A 22,626-nucleotide genomic window follows, 5' to 3' on the forward strand; every position below is an offset into this window, starting at 1 on the left:
GTGAAATGGGTTTCCCGAATATAGCACACTGATGGGTCCTGACTCCTTATCCAGTTTGCCAGTCTGTGTCTTTTAATTGGAGCATTTAGCCCATTTACATTTAAAGTTAATATTGTTATGTGTGAATCTGATCCTGTCATTATGATGTTAGTTGGTTATTTTGCTCGTTAGTTGATGCAGTTTCTTCCTAGCCTCGATGGTATTTACAGTTTGGCATGTTTTTGCAGGGGCTGGTACCGGTTGTTCCTTTCCATGTTTAGTGCTTCCTTCAGGAGCTCTTTTAGGGCAGGCCTGGTGGTGACAAAATCACTCAGCGTTTGCTTGTCTGTAAAGTATTTTATTTCTCCTTCACTTATGAAGCTTAGTTTGGCTGGATATGAAATTCTGGGTTGAAAATTCTTTTCTTTAAGAATGTTGAATATTGGCCCCCACTCTCTTCTGGCTTGTAGAGTTTCTGCTGAGAGATCAGCTGTTAGTCTGATGGCCTTCCCTTTGTGGGTAACCCGACCTTTCTCTCTGGCGGCCCTTAACATTTTTTCCTTCATTTCAACTTTGGTGAATCTAACAATTATGTGTCTTGGAGTTGCTCTTCTCGAGGAGTATCTTTGTGGCGTTCTCTGTATTTCCTGAATCTGAATGTTGGCCTGCCTTGCTAGATTGGGGAAGTTCTCCTGGATAATATCTTGCAGAGTGTTTTCCAACTTGGTTCCATTCTCCCCGTCATTTTCAGGTACACCAATCAGACGTAGGTTTGGTCTTTTCACATGGTTCCAAATTTCTTGGAGGCTTTGTTCATTTCTTTTTATTCTTTTTTCTCTAAACTTCCCTTCTCGCTTCATTTCATTCATTTCATCTTCCATCAGCGATACCCTTTCTTCCAGTTGATCGCATCTGCTACTGAGGCTTCTGCAATCTTCGTGTAGTTCTCGATACTTGGCTTTCAGCTCCATCAGCTCTTTTAAGCCCTTCTCTCCATTGGTTATTCTAGTTATCCATTCTTCTAATTTTTTTTCAAAGTTTTTAACTTCTTTGCTATTGTTTTGAATTTCGTCCCGTAGCTCAGAGTAGTTTCATTGTCTCAAGCCTTCTTCTCTCAATTCGTCAAAGTCATCCTCCGTCCACCTTTGTTCCGTTGCTGGTGAGGAACTGCGTTCCTTTGGAGGAGGAGAGGTGCTCTGCTTTTTAGAGTTTCCAGTTTTTCTGCTCTGTGTTTTCCCCATCTTTGTGGTTTTATCTACTTTTGGTCTTTGATGATGGTGATGTACAGATGGGTTTTCGGTGTGGATGTCCTTTCTGTTTGTTAGTTTTCCTTCTACCAGACAGGACCCTCAGCTGCAGATCTGTTGGAGTTTACTAGAGGTCCACTCCAGACCCTGTTTGGCTGGGTGTCAGCAGCAGTGGCTGCAGAGCAGCGGCTTTTCATGAGACCACAAATTCAGCTGTCTGATAGTTCCTCTGGAAGTTTTGTCTCAGAGGAGTACCCGGCCGAGTGAGGTGTCAGTCTTTCCCTACTGGGGGGGTGCCTCCCAGTTAGGCTGCTTGGGGGTCAGGGACACACTTTGGGAGGCAGTCTGTCCGTTCTCAAATCTCCAGCTGCGCGCTGGGAGAACCACTAGTCTCTTCAAAGCTGTCAGTCAGACAGGGACATTTAAGTCTGCGGAGGTTCCTGCTGACTTTTTGTTTGTCTGTGCCCTGCCCCCAGAGGTGGAGCCTACAGAGGCAGGCAGGCCTCCTTGAGCTGTGGTGGGCTCCACCCAGTTCGAGCTTCCTGGCTGCTTTGTTTACCTAAGCAAGCCTGGGCAATGGCGGGCGCCCCTCCCCCAGCCTCGCTGCCACCTTGCAGCTTGATCTCAGACTGCTGTGCTAGCAATCAGCGAGACTCCGTGGGCATAGGACCCTCCAAGCCAGGTGCGGGACACAATCTCCTAGTGTGCCGTTTTCCAGGCCCGTTGGAAAAGTGCAGTATTAGGGTGGGACTGACGCGATTTTCCAGGTGCCGTCCGTTACCCCTTTCTTTGACTAGGAAAGGGAACTCCCTGACCCCTTGCGCTTCCTGAGTGAGGCAATGCCTCGCCCTGCCTCGGCTCACGCACAGTGTGCTTCACCGACTGTCCTGCACCCACTGTTTGGCACTCCCTAGTGAGATGAAATCGGTACCTGAAACAGAAATGCAGAAATCACCCGTCTTCTGTGTCGCTCGGGCTGGGAGCTGTAAACCGGAGCTGTTCCTATTCGGCTATCTTGGCTCCGGAGTAACTGCATTATTTTACACTCCCTCAGCAATGTGTGAGTTCCAGTTCCTCTACATTTGTCTCAACACTTATTATTATCTTTCTTTCTTATTATAGTTATCCCAATGGGTATAAAGTGATATTTCATTGTAGTTTTGTTTTGTATTTCCCTAATGACTAATGATATTAAGCATCACTTTAATATGTTTATTGGCTGTATTTTTTCTTTGGACAGATATATGTTCAAGTTGCATATTTTTAAATTTTTGTTATATATATATATATATATATATATATATTTATATTTATAAAAAACAGGGTCTCCCTATGTTGCCTAGGCTGGTCTCAAACTCCTGGGCTCAAGGGATCCTCCTGCCTCAGCCTCCCGAAGTGCTAGGATTACAGGCTTGAGTCACTGTGCCTGGCCTAAATTTGTTTTGTTTGTTTTTTTGTTTTTTTAAATTAAAGGTATTCTATTTATCTTTTTATTGTAAGGTATTCTTTAACATTATTATTGGTCAGTGCAGCGGCTCATGCCTGTAATCCCAGCACTTTGGGAGGCTGAGGCAGGCGGATCACAAGGTCAGGAGATCGAGACCATCCTGGCTAACATGGTGAAACTCTGTCTTTACTAAAAATACAAAAATTAGCCAGGTGTGGTGGCAGGCGCCTGTAGTCCCAGCTGCTTGGGAGGCTGAGGCAGGAGAATGGTGTGAACCCAGGAGGCAGAGCTTGCAGTGAGCCGAGATCACGCCACTGCACTCCAGCCTGGGCGACAAAGCGAAACTCTGTCTCACAAAAAAAAAAAAAAAAAAAACAACAACAAAAAACATTATTATTACAGTAGACCATTGACACTCTTGATTAATGTGATCCAGAACCATTGTGAATATCCACATTTGAAAATACCACTATTACATGTATTTTCACCTATGAAATATAAACATGAGAATGGGTCACAAACCTTGCTGAGATACGGATGCTGAAGAGCCTGCTAGATGTATTCATTACGTACATCATTCACATGTGCACAAGCCTCAAAGCATGTTATTCAAATTTGTGCCTTAGCAAAATGATGCCTGCTATAAATCATGGGTATTTGGAGCTCCCACAAAGAGTAGAAATTATAAACGTTAGATCCCTGAGTGTTAGTGATCTACTATAGATGTAACTATTGTTGGTATGACACTTCACACATCAGTTAGAATAATATCGCCCAACTTGAAGATCTAACAATAGCTTGCTGTAATATTTTATTGATGATTTTTAAAGTAAGCATACTATAGCTGAATTCTTCTAAATTTTATTTTATATTCAAATATAAAATAATTACTATAAAAAACAAAATCACAGAATGGATCCACATATATACTGTCATATATGTGACAAAACATCCACATATATACTATCAATTGATTTTTGACAAAAGCACCAATGCAGTTCAATGGGGAAATGGAACTTCAACAAATGGTACTAGAACATCTGGTTATCTAAATGTGGTAGGGGGAATCATGAATTTTTTCACATAGCATACACAAAAATTAATTTGAAATGTGTCATTGATCTAAATATAAAAACTAAAACTATACAACATCGAGACCAAAACATCTAAGACTGTCTTTGAAAGCTGAGGGTAAAGAAAGATTTCCTAGGACATAGAAGGCAATTATAAGAGAAGACAATTATAAATTGAACTTTATCAAAATTTTAAAAGTCTGCTCATCTTAGTGTTAAGACAAAAAGTCCATTTTTTCCATGGACAGGAAAAAATATTTGTAATATGTTTATCTGACAAAGGACTCATATCCAAAATATATACATATTAAAAAACACAATATTAAAAAATGGGCAAAAGCCTTGAACAGATACTACAAAAGAAAATATTGGAATGTCCAATAACACATAAAGAGATGTTCATATGGAGGTAAAATGAAGCAGGTAAAAAAAGAAAAGATGTTCAACATTATTAGTTATCAGAGAAATGCAATATAAAATGTGAAGTAATAGTTTCACATCTATCAGAATGACTAAAATTTAAAAGACTGATAAAATTTCAGTAAGAATATGGAAGTCAGAACTTTCATACACTGCTGCTAAGATTACAAAATGGTACAGTGACTTTGGAGAACTGGCAGTTTCTGATACAATTAAATATATCCTTCAACCTGTGATCCAGCAATCCTACTCCAAGGTATATACCCAAGAGAAATGAAATCATTATGTCCACAAGAAGAGTTGAACATGAATATCATAGCAGTTCTATTTATAATAGCCCCAAACTAGAAACAATCCCAATGTCCTTCAATAGGTAAATAGATAAGTAAGTTACAATACAGTGGTATTCAGCAATAAAAAGACCTACTGATACAAGCAAAACATGAATGAAACCAAAAATTTGACATATAAACAAGTACTTACTGAATGATTCCATTTATGTGAAGTTCAAGAAAAGGCAAAAGTGATCTGTGGTGGTAGAAATGAAAACACTGTTTGCCTCAGGCGGTCAGGTGAGACATTAACTAGAGAGGAGAACTTCCTGGAGTGAAAGAAGATATGTCTTGATGGCCAGGCGCGGTGGCTCGTGCCTGTAATCCCCACACTTTGGGAGGCTGAGGCAGGCGGATCACGAGGTCAGGAGTTCGAGACCAGCCTGGGCAGCATGGTGAAACCCCATCTCTACTAAAAATACAAAAAATTAGCTGGGCATGGTGGCATACACCTGTAGTCCCAGCTACTTGGGAGGCTGAGGCAGGAGAATCACTTGAACCCAGGAGGTGGAGGTTGCAGTGAGCCTATATCACACCACTGCACTCCAGCCTAGATGACAGAGCAAGACTGTCAAAAAAAAAAAAAAAGAACTAAAAGAAAATATGTCTTGATTTGGGCATTACTTGTCTACATTTGTCAAAACTCATCAAGCCGCATATTTAGGATCTATGTATTTAAAATTATGCCTCAATAAAGAAAAAAGAAGTTGACTTAGCATGGAAAGCATTGTATAAGTATCATGCCTTCTGATGAACTTAGATAATGTATGTGAAGTGCTTAACACAGTGTCTGAGTGTCAGGCTATTAGTGATTTTCATGGTGGTTGTCACTTCATTTCTGTACCTTTTTTTTTTTTCTTAGGACAGGGTTTTGTTCTGTCATCCAGGCTGGAGTGCAGTGGCATGATCATGACTCACGGCAGCCTCAGCCTGGTGGGCTCAAGTGATCCTCCTACCTAAGCCTTCCTAGTAGCTGGGACTACAGGTGCATGCCACCCAGCTAATTTTTGTATTTTTTGTAGAGATGGGGTTTTGCCATTTGTCCAGGCTGGTCTCGAACTCCTGGGCTCAAGCTGTCCGCCCACCTTGGCCTCCCAAAGTGCTGGGATTACAGGCATGAGCTATCGTGCCTGGCCCATCTTCTTTGAGTTGTTCAGTGTTTGTTTCTTTGTGGATGTTATTTTAGTGTTTGTAGCCTTAGAATGTATAAGGTTTGGGGGATTCCTTTGTTGAGATGAGGTAATGGTGAAGATATTGAAAACAGTTAGGAATTAACTAATTTGAATTAGCTAATAACATAATAATAGTTAGGTAATAGCTAATTTGAATTAGTTACAATACCCTGAAAACAGTTTATGTCTTACGGAAGAAGCCCTTAGGGCAAGAGTAAAGTAGAGCAGTAAGAAACAAAACAATAACAAAAGTGTGTTTAGTAAATCCCTATAACTGGAGTACATATTTAGGAATATGCTATCTGTAGCATTTAAAAGTTACTATTGTGGCTGGGCTTAGTGGCTCACGCCTGCAATCCCAGCACTTTGGGAGGCCGAGATGGGTGGATCATCTGAGGTTAGGCATTTGAGACCAGCCTGGCCGACATGGTGAAACCCTGTCTCTACTGAAAATACAAAAAAGAAAAAAAAAATTAGCCGGACATGGTGGTGGGCGCCTGTAATCCCAGCTACTTGGGAGGCTGAGGCAGGAGAATCGCTTGAACCTGGGTGGCAGAGGTTGCAGTGAGCCAAGATCGCGCCATTGCACTCCAGCCTGGGCAACAAGAGCAAAGCTCCATCTCAAATAATAATAATAATAATAATAATAATAATAATAAATAATACTATTTCTTATTTTACAATAAAACTTTGTTTTTAGTGTTGTGCTGCCAAGGAAGTAGACTATACCTGGAGACTTTTAAGTGCAGAGGAAGTTTTAAAAATAAATTGATACATAGAAAGTAAAATTTGTTCTGGTTGATCAGAAATGGAAGCCTGTAGAATGTTACGAGTCTTATCCACCCTAGAGGATAGTAGCTCTTTTTTTTTTTTTTGAGATGGAGTTTTGCTCTTGTTGCCCAGGCTGGAGTGCAATGGCACGGTCTCGGCTCACTGCAACCTCCGCCTCCTGGGTTCAAGCGATTCTCCTGCCTCAGCCTCCCAAGTAGCTGGAATTACAGGCGCCTGCCACCACACCTGGCCAATTTTTGTATTTTTAGTAGAGACGGTTTCACCATGTTGGCCAGGCTGGTCTTGAACCCTTGACCTCAGGTGATCCACCCGCCTTGGCCTCCCAAAGTGCTGAGCCGCTGCGCCCAGCTGATAGTAGCTCTTTAGCAGCAGATTTGCATTTCATTGGCTGAACTACTTATATCATAGTGCTGGCATATATAAAAGATAAAAGGGAAACAGGCGCTCAGTTGACATTCCGAGTGGCATAGCAGGAGTAAAGAGAGCAAAGGAGAAGTGTTGAAGTCTGTGACCCAAACTTAGAGCACAATGAAACCTTTGCCTTTCCCTTGTGTTGTACTGTGGCCTAAGTAGAAGAGTTGAGATATGAAATGCTTATATCGAGGTGTGGCTCTGTAGGATGATGTGGAAAGGGGTTTTATTGTAGCAAATGCCCTCTCCAGCCTCCTTTCCTTTTCCGTTTAGTATAAGTCACTTTACTTTGCTCCTGAAACTGTTAGGTAGTATTATGTTTTCTTTCAGTGTATTCACATAGCAGTTCTGTTTGCTTTCTATCTGGGAACTGTCTTTAGTCTCCCCCAATACATACCAATGTGGACTCTGCATTCGCCCTGCCTGTCCAATCTCATAGAATGTGCACTGAGAAAACTAATTGCAGAGATAAATTGGTTCTTTGTGTGCATGACTGATCAAGAGCAAAGTACCTTAATTTCAGATGCCTTCAGAGAGATTTTTCTTTAACCTCTGCTTTTAAGAGGAAGATTATAAAGCATTATCATTACTTCAGGTCAGAATTATATTGCTTTTGGTCAAAAGCTGTTGTAAGATTTACAAAGTAATAGAAAAAAGTAATCTAAAGATAAATTATAAAGATCAAAGCAGTTCAAAATTAAAGTAAATTTGAGTGTAAGCATACATAGGGCTTTAGAGTCATAAAAGAAACCACTAGACCATACATCATTATGTCTTTTTAACCATAGCTTCCAAAGGAGACTTAATAATTATATTTTTAGTGAAAAGCAACAGGCTAAACTCTCTTGTTTTACTCATTTGAATGTATTGTTCATAGTTGAATGCTAGTTAAAATTGTCCCAAACAGTTTCTCATTACAGACACAATAGGCTGAGTCAGAGGTAATATGGAAGGTCCAATAGCACATATTAGGTCCTAGCTTTGGTTTGTGTCATCAGCTATGTTTTATTTGCTGATAATTTCCAAATCTGTGTCTTTTATCTCTGGCGTCTTTCTTTGTCTGTAGACTTAGCATTTCCATCTAGTTGTGGAAATCACATGATAAGTACCTCAAACACTTTAATGTGTCTCAAACAGAATTTTTAAAATTTGTTAAGTCTTTTCTTCAGACTGCCAAACTGCCTCTCATTTATTTCTATATTTTGATTTATGGCTTCATTATCCTCTTCATTAACCCTTACCTCTGCCATTTCCAAATTACCAACTCATATTATAACCTTTGAAATGTTTTTCAGATCTAGCCATCTATCTCATCCCCACTGTCACTGACCCTTGTTTGCCTTCATTACCTGTACTTTAAAAAATATATTATTATTATAACAAAAGTAATAGGTACTTTTTAAAAATTCAGACTCTTCAGACATTTACAAAGTGGAAATCTCCTGTTCTCTCCCTCCCAATTCTACTTCTCTGAAGTAACCACCTGTTACTGTTTGATGTATATATTGGCCCACATTTTCTATGCATTTCTAAACATACAGAGATAGATATAGAAAGAATCTCAAATACTTTACCGTATCTTGTGTGGACTATTAAAACAGATTCCTCACTCATCTTTCTGCCATCAGCCCTTCTCCATTCCAGCTATTGCCAGAGTTATCTACCTAAATAGCAAGTCTTAAAAGACCTCTGCTTGTTCCCGATTGCCTACAGGATAAGGACCAACCTCTTAGTATTACACCTATAAAAGCCCTTCATATTCTGGGCCAGTATCTGTCTCCAGCCTTATTCTTTGCCAGTTCTGCTTTGCTCATTATGTCCATTGTCACTGTTCCCTGGATTGGTCATGCCTCATCATATCTCACTGCCATTGTCTTCTCTACCTGGCAAATTTCTACTCATTCTTTAAGACCCTGCTCATCTGTTGTCTCCTTTATAAGGAGTTTTTTCTAGTTTTCCCAAGAAGAGATAATGGCTTTCTCTTCTCTGTTCCTTCAGTATCTCAATCATATCTGTTTATATGTTTCTCCCATAGTTCCCTGTGAACAAAAGCAGGGCGCTTGTCTTACTTATCATTTAATGTCCAACACTCTTCCTAGCCTATGTAGACACTCAGTAAACACTTAGAAACAGACATGTCTGTAGTTTGGAACTGCATTGCTTTAAAAGTCTATCTAAGTTAAAGAAAGTAGACTGGGCACAGTGGCTCACACCTGTAATCCCAGCACAAGAGGCCAAGATGAGAGGATCACTTGAGCCCAGGAGTTAGAAACCAGCATGGGCAACACAGTGAAACTCTATCTCTACAAAAAAGTTTAAAAAGCCAAATGTGGTGTTGTGCGCCTATAGTCCCAGCTACTAAGGAGGCTGAGGCGGGAGGATTGCTTGAGCCCAGGAGGTCGAAGCTGCAGTGAACTATGATCATACCACTGCATTCCAGCCTGAGTGACAGAGTGAGTCCCTGTCTCAAAAAAAAAAAAAAGTAAAGTTTTAGAACCATCATTTCTTGAAAATTTTAAGCCAGTTTACATAACTATTTTTACAAGTTTTGCTTAATAATACCATTTTTTACCTTTTAAAGATGACAGTGTTATTTTACCATGACCGTATTTACTATATTATGAAATAACTCAGCTTTAACTATGATATCATACAACAATTAAAAATGTTAGATTGGCCAGGCAGCTCATGCCTGTAATCCCAGCACTTTGGGAGGCTGAGGCAGATGGATCACCTGAGGTCAGGAGTTTGAGATCAGCCTGACCAACATGGTGAAACCCCATCTCTACTAAAAATACAAAATTAGCCAGGTGTGGTGGTGCATGCTTGTAATCCCAGCTACTCGGGAGGCTGAGGCAGGAGAATCGCTTTAACCCGGGAGGCAGAGGTTGCAGTGAGCCAAGATCATGCCATTGCACTCCAGTCTGGACAACAAAAGCAAAATTCCATCTCCAAAAAAAAAAAGTTAGGTCTATATAGAGACAGGAAGGGAGGTACAAAATGTATTATGCATAAAAAAAGAAATCCAGACAAACATAAATCAGATTATTGTCTTTTTTTTTTTTGAGGCAGGGAGCTCAAACTTCTGAGGTCCAGCTATCCTCCTGCCTTAGCCTCCTGAGTAGCTGGGACTACAGGCATGTGCCACCATGCCCTGTCTTTAGTTTCTTTATTTTTTTGTTCTCCAAACATACTATTTTCTACTACTTAGCTCTGTTATGTTTCCATTTCTGTACACTGAGTATATACTTTACTAAGCAGAAAAAGACTGAAAAAAATCATTGGTCAGTTTTTAGTCTTTTGTATTCTTCTTAGAAAATTAAAGTCTGGGCTGCAGAGTTTTTTGTTTTTGCATTTGGTATTAGTTTTCCCAGAGAATTAAAATATGTCTTTGGTAAAACCTAAAATATAAATATGAATTTGAAGACATTTCAGCTGTATTTATCAGATTAACTCAGTTAATAGTTTTTTTTTTCTTTTTTTTTTTTTGAGATGTAGTTTTGCTCTCATCGCCCAGGCTGGGGTGCAATGACATGATCTCGGCTTACTGCAACCCCCGCCTCCCGGGTTCAAGCAGTTCTCCTGCCTTAGCCTACCAAGTAGCTGGGATTACAGGCTGGCTAATTTTTTGTGTTTTTAGTAGAGACAGGGTTTTACCATGTTGGCCAGGCTGGTCTCGAACTCCTGACCTCAGGTGATCTGCCCGTCTCAACCTCCCAAAGTGCTGGGATTACAGGTGTGAGCCACCGCACCTGGCCAATAAGTATTTTAATACTTGCTTTTAGTGTAATATGCTAGGCATGGTAGTAGAATTTTAAGGATATGGTTTTCATAGTGAATAAGTTACAGCCTATGCTAGGTAGCGGAAATTCCTGAGTAGCAGTTTGTGAAGGAGATAAATAATAATCTTATAATTTATATACATTTTCCTTAAATTGAAATTTTTCTCTTATATTTTGGGGATCAACTTTTATTTTACTGTCTAATCAGGAATTGAAAAATTGCTTTTTTGTTTTTGGTTTTTGGTTTTTGTGTTTTTTTGAGACAGAGTCTCGCTCTGTCGTCCAGGCTGGAGTGCAGTGGCGCGATCTTGGCCCACTGCAAACTCCGCCTCCCGGGCTCACGCCATTCTCCTGCCTCAGCCTCCCAAATAGCTGGGACTACAGGTGCCCGCCACCATGCCCAGCTAATTTTTTGTATTTTTAGTAGAGACGAGGTTTCACTGTGTTAGCCAAGATGGTCTGGATCTCCTAACCTCGTGATCCGCCCACCTCGGCCTCCCAAAGTGCTGGGATTACAGGTGTGAGCCACTGCGCCCAGCCCGAAAAATTGCTTTGTTTTAAAGTCAAATTGGAAAGGATATTTGCTGGTGGGTAGGACCACCAATAATAATAAATAACAAATAATTATTTTTAATAAAAAATAAGCTAGCATAAGGAAGATTTTTTTTTTTTCTTTTTGAAACAGAGTCTCGCTCTGGCCCAGGCTGGAGTGCAGTGGCACGATCTCGGCTCACTGCAACTGCCGCCTCCCGGCTTCAAGCAGTTATCTGCCTCAGCCTCCCGAGTAGCTGGGATTACAGGCACCCGCCACCACGCCTGGCTAATTTTTGTATAGTTAGTAGAGACGGGGTTTCACCATCTTGGCCAGGCTGGTCTTGAACTCCTGACCTTGTGATCCCACCTGCCTTGGCATCTCAAAGTACTGGGATTACGGGTGTAAGCCACTGTGCCCAACCAAGGAAGATTTTTAAAATGATTAAATAGAAAATATTTTTAATATAAAATCTTGAAGTATAATTTCTTAATAAGTATGCCATGTGTGTTTACCACCTGAATTATCACTCAGATTATTAAACAGTAAATATTTAGGTATATAGTTGCTGTTTAAAAAAGTATTTTTTTTTGCCGGGCGTTGTGGCTCATGCCTGTAATCCCAGCACTTTGGGAGGCCAAGGCTGGTGGATCACGAGGTCAGGAGTTCGAGACCAGCATGGCCAACATAGTGAAATTCCATCTCTACTAAAAATACAAAAATTAGCCTGGCATCATGGTGCATGCCTGTAGTCCCAGCTTATTCGGGAGGCTGAGGCAGGAGAATCACTGGAACCTGGGAGGCGGAGGTTGTGGTGAGCCAAGATTGAGCCACTCACTGCACTCCAGCCTGGACAACAGAGCAAGACACCGTCTCAAAAATAAATAAATAGAAGTATTTTTTGACACATCAAATTGATATTTTTTGTAATGTAAGTTTTACTTAATAATTGTTAACTGAATATCTTTGCTTACGTTTGCTAAATGTTTATGAATATACTAAATACTTAACATGTTGGGGTTTAAGGCTTCGGAGTTCTGAAATTCACTGAAAATGATTTGGGATATTTTGTCTCTTGTCTGTGAAATGAAACAATTTTAATAGAAAGAACCTGGTTTAAGTATTATGCAGTTTTCTTCTGAAAACTCAGTATTCTTTTTATGATGACAATTCCACTGTGATTGCCACATTTTCTTTGCTTCCTACTGAAGAAGCTCTTAGTGAGCTTGCAAAGAACATAAGGAGTCATGTCAGAGGTCAGCTATTTGAGTCCATTTTCCCACAGCCCCTGGTGCGAGTGATCTTTTACTGTGTTTTAAAAAAATGGGCAAGGATTAGAGGGGATTAGAAAGAATATTACCCTCCTGAATATAGGCCGAAAGCACTAAGGGGAGAGAACCCAACCAGGCATCAAATGGGCTTTGCTTGACCAAGACACAACCTCTGCTGCATTCCTTTAAGAAACTGAATGGGAAATGTTAAGTCCCCAAACTGGATTAGTAAATAATCTCATAGTTTGTGACATCTGCTAAAATAAATTGATGAGCAGACTACATTCTTACACTTTGAGAACAGAGCCAAAGACATCAAGAGTAAGAGTAATTAAAGATGGGCATTAAACTTAGTAATTGTTGGAAAGGTACATTTCATAAATCGAAAAATTATTTTAGATATGAGGAGTGCATGTATATTGATTAAATAAATTAAGGCTTAAATTTTGAAACCACTACAGCTTTTTGTTTTTAAGAGTCTTCCTAGAGTCTTATTGCTTGTAGCAGTTTTACAAAGTGTTTCACAAATTCAACTCTTTAATTTAGGTTGTCCCATTAGTTTGTATAACAACCTGAGGAACTAGAATTTGAAATCTGAGAATGTATCTTTTGAGACACCTCTGGAATGTTTCTCTTTTTATATTTTATAAGAGAAGTTAACATAATTTGGATCTTATGACACATAATTAGATATCAAATTGTTTGGAACCAAAGAGGTAATTTCAAACCTATTCTAGAAGGGCAAGTGCATTGTGGTCTCAGTCTTTGGAGATAGTATTTAGCTAACTAAATAAGTTTTTAAAGGTTTTAAGTTGACTAATAGTAAAGATGCTGTAGAAATAGTTAACTTTGTGTCTTTCTACATATAAAAAATACATTTGATTGGTATAGTAACTGTGATTACACTGCTTTTGTTATAAATGATAATATTAGTACAAGTATTTTCATTAGGAGTTTAAGGTAAAATTTAGGTTCATATCTGAAGAAGAATTGAGAGAAAACTATAACTTCTTTAACAGGCACATTAAATGCATCCTGCACTATGCTCTCTTGGTTCAGTGCCTTTATTCAAGATGGCTCTGTGCTTTGTTTATGTCCTCCTGCTGTTCTCCTCACTCCCCAGTCCACTCATCCACATTCTACCTATCTGTAAATATCAGGTCAAATCCCATCAAGTGGTTTATTTCTGGCCTCTAAATCATAATACTTCCTAAACATAGAGTTATCATATGACTTAGCAATTCTACTCCATGGTACTTACTCAAGAGAAACAAAAACATATGTTCACTCTGAAACTTATACACAAATGTTTATAACAACATTATTCATAATAGCCAAAAGCTAAAAACAACCAAATACCTGTCAGTTGATGAATGGATAAACAGAACATATATACCATACATACAATGCAGTATTATTCAGCCATAGGAAGAAATGAGGCACAAGTACCATGCATGCTACAAAGTGGGTGAACCTTGAAAACATTATGCTAAGTGAAAGAAACCAGTCACAAAATGATCCCATTTGTATGAAATATCCAGAATAGGCAAATCTATAGAGATATAAGATAGGTTAGTAGTTGCTTAAGGGGGTTGGGGCAGTAGGGGAGAAGTGAGTTGTAACTAAAGGGTACAGGATTTTCTTTTGAAGTGATGAAAGTGTTCTAAAATTGACTTTGGCAATAGTTGCACATATCTCTGAATATATGAAAAATCCTGGAATTGTATACTTTAATGGGTGAATTCTAAGGTATGTGAATTATATCTCAATAAAGGCTGTTATTTAAAAACTAAATTAAAAAAATTAATACCGCTATCTGTATTCCTATATATTGCACTTTTTTTTTCTTTTCTTTGTGTGTTTTCTTTTTTCTTTCTTTTTTTTTTTTTTTGAGACAGAGTTTCGCTCTATTGCCAGGCTGGAGTGCAGTGGTGCAATCTCGCCTCACTGCAACCTCCACCTCCTGGGTTCAAGTGATTTTCCTGCCTCAGCCTCCTGAGTAGCTGGCACTACAGGCGTGCACCACCACACCCAGCTAATTTTTGTATTTTTAGTAGCGATGGAGTTTCACCATGTTGGTCAGGATGATCTCGATCTCCTGACCTCATGATTTCGGCCTCCCACAGTGTTGGGATTACAGGTGTGAGCCACTGCACTCGGCCTTGTACATTGTTTATACCTCTGATAAAGTCCTTACCGTAGTCTTGTTATAATTAGTCACTTAAGAAATCTGTCTTTTCCATTGCATTATGTAGCTCCAGAGAACAGGCAGAGTGTTCTTTGGTATTCCCTAACAACCACAGTGCTTTGAACTTAGTAAATATGAATTTAATTGAACTTTTCCACAATTAAGTTCTTTCACCTATAAAATGTAAATAAGAGAAAAAAGAATTGCACAAATATTGTTCCAAAATTGGATTTCATAATTTTTATATTCTTCCTTTCAGTCGGAAATGGCTTCATTAAAAATAAAAAATAAATTTAAAAAATAAAAAAAAGTGTAATTTTTACATTTAACTCCTTTTTGGAAAAATAAATATTCACTCTCACATCTCCTCAGCTCAAGTTTCCATTTAGCCAGGCCACACATATGTCATTTATCACCTTATTTTTACCTATAGAAATATTCTGGTTTTCATAATTTGCATATATAAGCATTTTATACATGTTATCAGTATCTTCATGTCATTTCAGTTAGTTTTTTAAAAATCAGTTTGACTTTCTAACACTTTGAATCTACATTTTTGTGGGTGTTTGAATTTAACACAATTTAATTTTTCTTTTTTTCTGTTGTGTGTATATGTGTGTGTGTGTTACTCTTTCAGTATTTATTAGAAATGAAAAGTTTAATTTTACCTCCAGAACACATTCTGAAACGGGGTGATAGTGAAGCAATTGCCTATGCTTTCTTTCATCTTCAGCACTGGAAACGAATAGAAGGTGCTCTTAATCTGTTACAGTGTACATGGGAAGGCAGTAAGTATTCTTTTCCAAAAGTAACACTAATCTCTCTAACTATTCATTGAATTCACAGGCAGTCTTTTTAAATGAGATTGTCTGGGTTTCCATAAGGATTTGTTGTTCAGATTGGTTTCAAACGGAAATCAGTGATGAGATACTTGGTTTATTGGTAGAAATGCATAATGTTATATTATCCCACAAAAGCAGAATGAGAAACTGTTATGGTATTCTGCCATATGTTAATTTAAGTTACATATTTGTAAGGAAAGAAAATGAAAACTTGGCCCTTTGACTTACAACTTTTTTTTTTTTTTTTTGAGACAGAGTCTCACTCTGTCCCCCAGGCTGGAGTGCAGTGGCGCTATCTCTGCTCACCACAAGCTCCGCCTCCTGGGTTCACGCCATTCTCCTGCCTCAGCCTCCCAAGTAGCTGGGACTACAGGCGCCTGCCACCATGCCCGGCTAATTTTTTGTATATTTAGTAGAGACGGGGTTTCATCATGTTAGCCAGGATGGTCTCGATCTCCTGACCTTGTGATCCGCCTGCTTCAGCCTCCCCAAGTGATGGGATTACAGGCATGAGCCACTGCACCTGGCCTGACTTACAACTTTTTTAATGTGGTTGAGCTATTCTAATATTTTAAAAATTGGTCTCGTTTTGTTTTCAGATGTATACAATATGAAATTATTTTCTTCATAACTAATATCAACCTGTTCTTTATTGTAAAATATATACAACATAAAATTTAGTTCTAACTATTTTAAGTATATAGTTCAGTGGCATTATGTACATTCATAGTGTTGTACAAACATCACCATCATCCATCTACAGAACTTTTTCATTATCCCAGACTGAAATTCTATACCCATTAAATAATAACTCCCCAGTCTTGCCTCCCTCTAGCCCTTGGCAGCCACCATTCTACCTTGTCTCTATGAGTTTGACTACTCTAGGTACCTCATGTAAGTGGAATTATGTAATTTTTGTTCTGTTTTGTCTGGCCGTTTTCACTTAGTATAATATCTTCGAAATTCATTTATATTGGTAATATGCGTCAGAATTTCATTTTTAAGCCTGAATAATTCATTGTATGTATATACCACATTTTTTTATCCATTCATCTGTTAATGAACAGATACCCATTTAACTTGGGTTGTTTTTACCTTTTGGCTATTGTGAATAATGCTGCTACAAATATTGGTGTACAAATATCTATTTGAGTTCCTGCTTTCAATTCTTTTGGGTATATACCCAGAAATGGAATTGCTGGATCATAAAATTGTATGTTTAATTTTTTAAGGAAGCTCAGTAGTGTTTTTTTCCATAGCAGCTGTACCATTTTACATTCCCACCAGCAAGGCACAAAAGTTCCAATTTCTTCACATCCTTGCCAACACTTGTTATTTTCTGGGATTTTTCTTTATTTAAATAATAGCCATCCTAGTGGATGTGAAGTGGAATCTCACTGTGGTGGCGTTTTGCATTTCCCTGATGATTAGTGATGTTGAACATCTTTTCATGTGTTTATTGGCCATTTATATATCTTCTCTGGAGAATAAATTGGACTGTTTTAAACTAACTACCCAATCTCTTAATTGTTGCTTCTTATAACCACCAAGAAAGTAAAGAAGCTTAATTAAAACATTTTACCAATAGGATTCACATAATTCTTTTGAAAAGTATACCACAGCTATCAGTAAAAATTCAAAAATAAATTCAATGCTTATTCACTAAAATTGGTTAACCCCCCTCAGTTCCCAAACTACTCTGAGGCACCTTGGATATTGCAGCAATTCACAAGAGTGCTATAGGACATTTTAAATTTTCAATGGAAACACAATACAATATTCAAGGCTAGGTACGGTGGCTCATGCCTGTAATTTCAGCACTTTGGGAGGCTGAGGCCTCCCAAAAGGTCAAGGCTATAGTGAGCCGAGATGGCACTACTATATTCCAGCTTGGGTGACAGCGTGAGACCTTATCTCAAAAATAATAATAATAATTCAACATCTGTCAGATATCACTTAAACTATTAGCTCCAGACAGTTCACAGTTTCAACATTAGATCATTCTCCATTCCTTTCAATATCATTATATCTTTGCAAAGCTGGAGTTTTGTTAGTTACTGTGATTAAAAGAAGTACCACACAAAAATCAATGTGATATAGGAAATGACAATGGTAGTGTCCAATGTGATTCCAAGTTTTGAGAAGTTGTACAGTGTCTAATAGGCTCATACCTATACCTCATTAGTAAGAAATTATGGTCATTTAAAAATGAAATAAGAAAATTGATTTGATTCTTTTCTTTAAATTTATGTGCATTTTTTCCCAAATTGCTGCTAAATTATTAGAACATAAATTTTTAAAGTTGTTTGGACTCACTATTAACAAGTGAAATTATCTTTAACCAATTTTGGAACCTCTGCATTAAGCATTTGCTAAAGGCCAGACACTGTGGCTTGACAATGACAATATAAATAAAATTGATGAGCCAAGTGTTGTGACTCACCTGTAGTTCCAGCCACTAGGGAGGCTGAGGTGGGAGGATCACTTGAGGCCAGAAATTTGAGACCAACCTGGGCAACATAGCAAGACTCTCTCTAATATATATATATGTGTGTGTGTGTGTGTGGGTGGGTGTGTGTGTGTTTAAAGAAAAGATTAATAAAACTGGGATTATGTGCTTGAGAAACTAAATATCTTTGAGTAATTCAACTTACTTTTGCTTTTTCTCCAGTAGTCCATAGCTCCTCAAAAGCAGATATTCTATCTCATTCATTTTGTGCGTGTCTTCACTGCCTGACATTCCGCTTGGCAAATAGGTTTTCAATAAGTGTATGATTTTATTTTCTCTTATTACTTTTTATGTAGTGATGAGGTCTTGCTACATTGCCCAGGCTGGTCTTGAACTCCTGGCCTCAGGCAGTCCTTCCACCTTGGCCTCCCAAAGGAGCTGAGATTACAGGCATGAGCCATCATGCCCAACCACCTATGATTTATACTGTACTTCATGAATCATAATCAATGATTTATTAGTGTTATCACTAATTTACTCTATGACTTTGGACAAATAACTACTTCTTATTGTGGTAAAATAAAGTCTAGGCTGGGCATGGTGGTTCACACCTGTAATCCCAGAACTTTGGGAGGCTGAGGCGGGCGGATCACCTGAGGTCAAGAGTTCAAAACCAGCCTGACCAACATGGAGAAACCCTGTCTCTACTAAAAATACAAAATTAGCTGGGCATGGTGGCGCATGCCTGTAATCTCAGCTACTTGAGAGGCTGAGGCAGGAGAATCACTTGAACCTGGGAGGCGGAGGTTGTGGTGAGCCGAGATCACGCCATTGTACTCCAGCCTGGGCAACAAGAGCAAAACTCTGTCTCAATAAATAAATAAATAAATAAATAAAGTCTAAATTGTTACAGAAGTTTATAGAGCCAAACACGAAAGGAAAAACAAAAACCTTATCGCAATTTTGATGACTACAGCAGACCCTTAAATAATGTTGTTTCATTCAACATTATTTCATTATAATGTTGATGAGGGGGAAAAAAAACAGATTTCCAGCCAGGGCCGTTGTCTGTGTGAAGTTTGCAAGATATTCCCATGCCTTTGTGGGTTTTCCTTTACATCCCAAAGATGTGCACATTAGGTTAATTGGTGTATCTAAATTGTCTCAGTATGAGTGAGTGTGGGGGTGTGTGTGAGTGGTATACTGGAATGGTGTCCTGTCCAGGGTGGGTTCCTGCCTTGCACCCTGGGCTGCCAGGATAGGCTCTGGCCATGCTTGACCCTGAACTAAAATAATTGGGTAAATAATGATCCTGTTTTTATGAATCTTTCTTAAATGTATGTAAAGCTCACATTTATTTCAATGTTTAATATAAGAAGTGTTTTGGATCTTTATTTAGAAGTTTGGTGATGTTTTGAGACCAAGGAACTTAGCTCTTGTTTATATCAGTTAGCCTATGGTAAAATTGGTTTTATTATATGACATTTCATTTAAAGTCACAGTTTCCAAGAAGCTATTGACAACGTTAAAAATTTATGTACTTAGCTAATGGAATAGATCAATAAAGATTTCTTTTTTAATAAATCTACAGGAGTTGGTGATAATCTAGATCAGGGTGGACAAACTTCTCCTGCAAGGGGCTAAATAGTAAATATTTTAGATTTTGTGGGCCATACAGTCTTTTTCACAGCTGCTCGATTCTTGTAACATGAAAACAGCCTTAGCCAATATGTAAATGAATGGCATAACTATGTTCCAATAAAGTTTTATTTACAAAAACATAGTGGGCCGGACCTGGCCAAAGGGCCATACTTTGGTGACCCCTGATCTAGATTAAGATCTGCTCATAGGCCGGGCGCGGTGGCTCACACCTGTAATCCCAGCACTTTGGGAGGCCGAGGTGGGTGGATCACAAGGTCAGGAGATTGAGACCATCCTGGCTAACACGGTGAATCCCTGCTTCTACTAAAAATACAAAAAATTAGCCAGGTGTGGTGGCGGGCACCTGTAGTCCCAGCTACTCGGGAGGCTGAGGCAGGAGAATGGCCTGAACCCAGGAGGCAGAGCTTGTAGTGAGCCGAGATTGCGCCACTGCACTCCAGCCTGGGCAACACAGCAAGACTCCGTCTCAAAAAAAAAAAAAAAAAAAAAGATCTGCTCATAGAAAGTTTTGGTGAAACTCACATGTGAAGTTAGGAGCTGTTGAAAACTATTTTAGGCTGCCAATAGTAATGGCCACAACAGTTATATACATCCCAGTTATATGAAGATTTCTGTAAGGAGCAGAATTATCAATTCTGCTTTGGAATTATCAATTGTGTTTGTAATGAGGAGACTGAAGCAAAGAAGGACCCAGCCAATCTCATCTATCACTCCCTATAGTTTTACTCCAGCTGGACTAGACCATTCACTATTATCTAAATAAATCTTATCCTTCCCCTTACTTATTCTTTTGCTTACTTTGTTTCTTGTATCTAAATGTCTCACTAAAAAAGAAAATAAAATAGTATGTGAAATTTCTATATAAATTTGTCTCCAAATATAGGATGGTAAATGAGACAGAATTGAGTATCAACACATGCTTTTTTTTCCTCAGCTTTTAGAATGATTCCACACCCGTTAGAGAAAGGACATCTATTTTACCCTTATCCCAGCTGCACAGAGACGGCTGATAGAGAGCTATTACCTAGTAAGTAAATATTTTAGTTTTCTTAAACTTAAAAGTAGTAAGTTTAGATTGTTTGTCATAGTATTCTCCATTTTAAAAGTGCCTTTGGTTGAAATTCAGGACACTGTTTAAATACTATTTTAGCCACTTCTGGGATGTAGTTGTATAATTCAGTTTATTTCCTAATAATTATTGAGCAAAACCCTGTGCTAGATGCAACAAAGGACACCAAGATTAAAGATTATTAACAAGAACTGTCATCTTATAAACATTTAGAAAAGAAACAATGCCAATCCTTCACAAACTCAGAAAATAAATGAGGAAGGAATACTCCCCAAATCGTTTGATGAGAGCAGTATTTTCCTGATACCAAACCAAAGACATGATATAAAAATACTGTAAAACAACAGCCCTTATGAATATAGACACAAACATCTTCAACAAAATATTAGGAAACTGAATCCAGCAACATATAGAAAGGCTTATATACCATGACCAAGTGGGATTTACCTCACAAATCCAAGTTTGGTTTAACATCTGAAAATGTAATGTACCATAGTTAATAGAATAAAGCACAATAGATGCAGAAAAAGCATTTGACAAAATCTGGCTCTCATTCAAGATAAAAAGAAAAAATCTCAATAAACTACAAATTGAAGGGGACTTCCTCAACCTGATTAAAAAAAAAAATCCCTGAAAAACCCACAATTAACATTATACTTAATGGTGAAACACTGAATGCTTTCCCCCTAAGATCGGGAATAAGACAAGGATATCTGTTGTCACCACTTCTATTTAATAGTGTACTAGAGGTTCTAGCCGGTGTTACCAGGCAAGAAAAAGCAATAAGAGGCACTCATTATTGGCAAGGAGGAAGTAAAACTCTCTTTATTCAAAGGTGACATGATCTTCTATGTAGGAAATCCTAAGAAATCCATAAAAATACTCTTAGAACTAATAAATGAGTTCAACAGGGTTGTAGAATATAAGATCAATATAATAAAATTAATTATATATCTATATACTAGTAATGAACAATCTGAAAATTGAATGTAGAAAACAATACCAATCATAGTAGCAACAAAAACTACTTAGGAATAAATTTAACAAAAGAAGTTTAAGACATGTACACTAAAATATTGCTGAGAGAAATTAAAGAAAAACTAAATAAATGGGGAGACATTCCATGTTGATGGATTAGAAGACCCAGTTTTATTTACTTATTTATTTATTTGAGACCAATTTGCACTCTCGCCCAGGCTGGAGTGCAGTGGTGCGATCTCAGCTCACTACAACCTCCACCTCCTGGGTTCAGGCGATTCTTGTGCCTCAGCCTCCCAAGTAGCTGAGATTACAGGTGCGTGCCACCATGCCCGGCTAATTTTTGTATTTTTGGGAGAAACAGGGTTTCGCCATGTTGCCCAGGCTGGTTGCGAACTCCTGGGGTCAAGCAATCCACCTGCCTCAGCCTCCTAAAGTGCTGGGCCTACAGGCGTGAACCACCATGGCTGGCCCCAATATTATTTAGATGACGATTCTCTCCAAATTGATCTATAGATTCAATACAATCACTATCAAAATCCCAGGAGGGATTTTGCGTGCGCGCGCGCACACGCGCACACACACACACACACACACACACACACACACACACACACACACAGTAACAAGCTTATTCTAAAATGTATATGGAAAGGCAAAGGACCCAAACAATCTTTATGAAGAAGAACGATTTGAAAAAGAGCAGTCAAAGAACTAGAAGGAGAACCAGAAATATGTAGGATTATGATTGCTGATAGTGTTTCAGTCTAGTTCCTGCCTTTAGGAAGCCAGACTTCTCAAAATAACAGTCTACACTTTGTGTCTCAGCTACCTTATCATCTGTTCTTTTCTCTGTAAACTAGTAAATTTCTGTTTAACTTCTCTTCTTATGATTTAGCTGAGAAGCAACCATGCCGAAGGCTATAAACACTAGGACCATGTTTTCTTACCTGATATAAACCTGTGCTACGGTTTTTACA

The 22,626-nt window shown here is 38.5% G+C and overlaps 1 protein-coding gene across 12 annotated transcripts in view; it reads left to right on the forward strand.

Moving 5' to 3' along the window:
• Positions 1-22,626, forward strand: part of ST7L (suppression of tumorigenicity 7 like) — a 99,871-nt gene that overhangs the window by 53,981 nt on the left and 23,264 nt on the right. For 10 of the 12 annotated variants that reach the window (XR_009213668.1, XM_032154988.2, XM_058439456.1 and 7 more), the window contains 2 exons: positions 15,284-15,434; positions 20,534-20,626. Coding sequence is in view for 11 of the 12 variants with exons in the window: in XM_032154988.2 (XP_032010879.1) it covers positions 15,284-15,434; positions 20,534-20,626 (244 nt within the window). In the remaining variant the exon portion in view is untranslated. Of the gene's footprint in view, positions 1-15,283; positions 15,435-20,533; positions 20,627-22,626 lie in introns of those variants that run through there. The other 2 variants (XM_032154985.2, XM_032154989.2) reach the window with 2 other exon arrangements.

Source organism: Hylobates moloch, unplaced genomic scaffold (assembly GCF_009828535.3).
Source record: "Hylobates moloch isolate HMO894 unplaced genomic scaffold, HMol_V3 SCAFFOLD_5, whole genome shotgun sequence".
NCBI classification, from domain to species: domain Eukaryota; kingdom Metazoa; phylum Chordata; class Mammalia; order Primates; family Hylobatidae; genus Hylobates; species Hylobates moloch.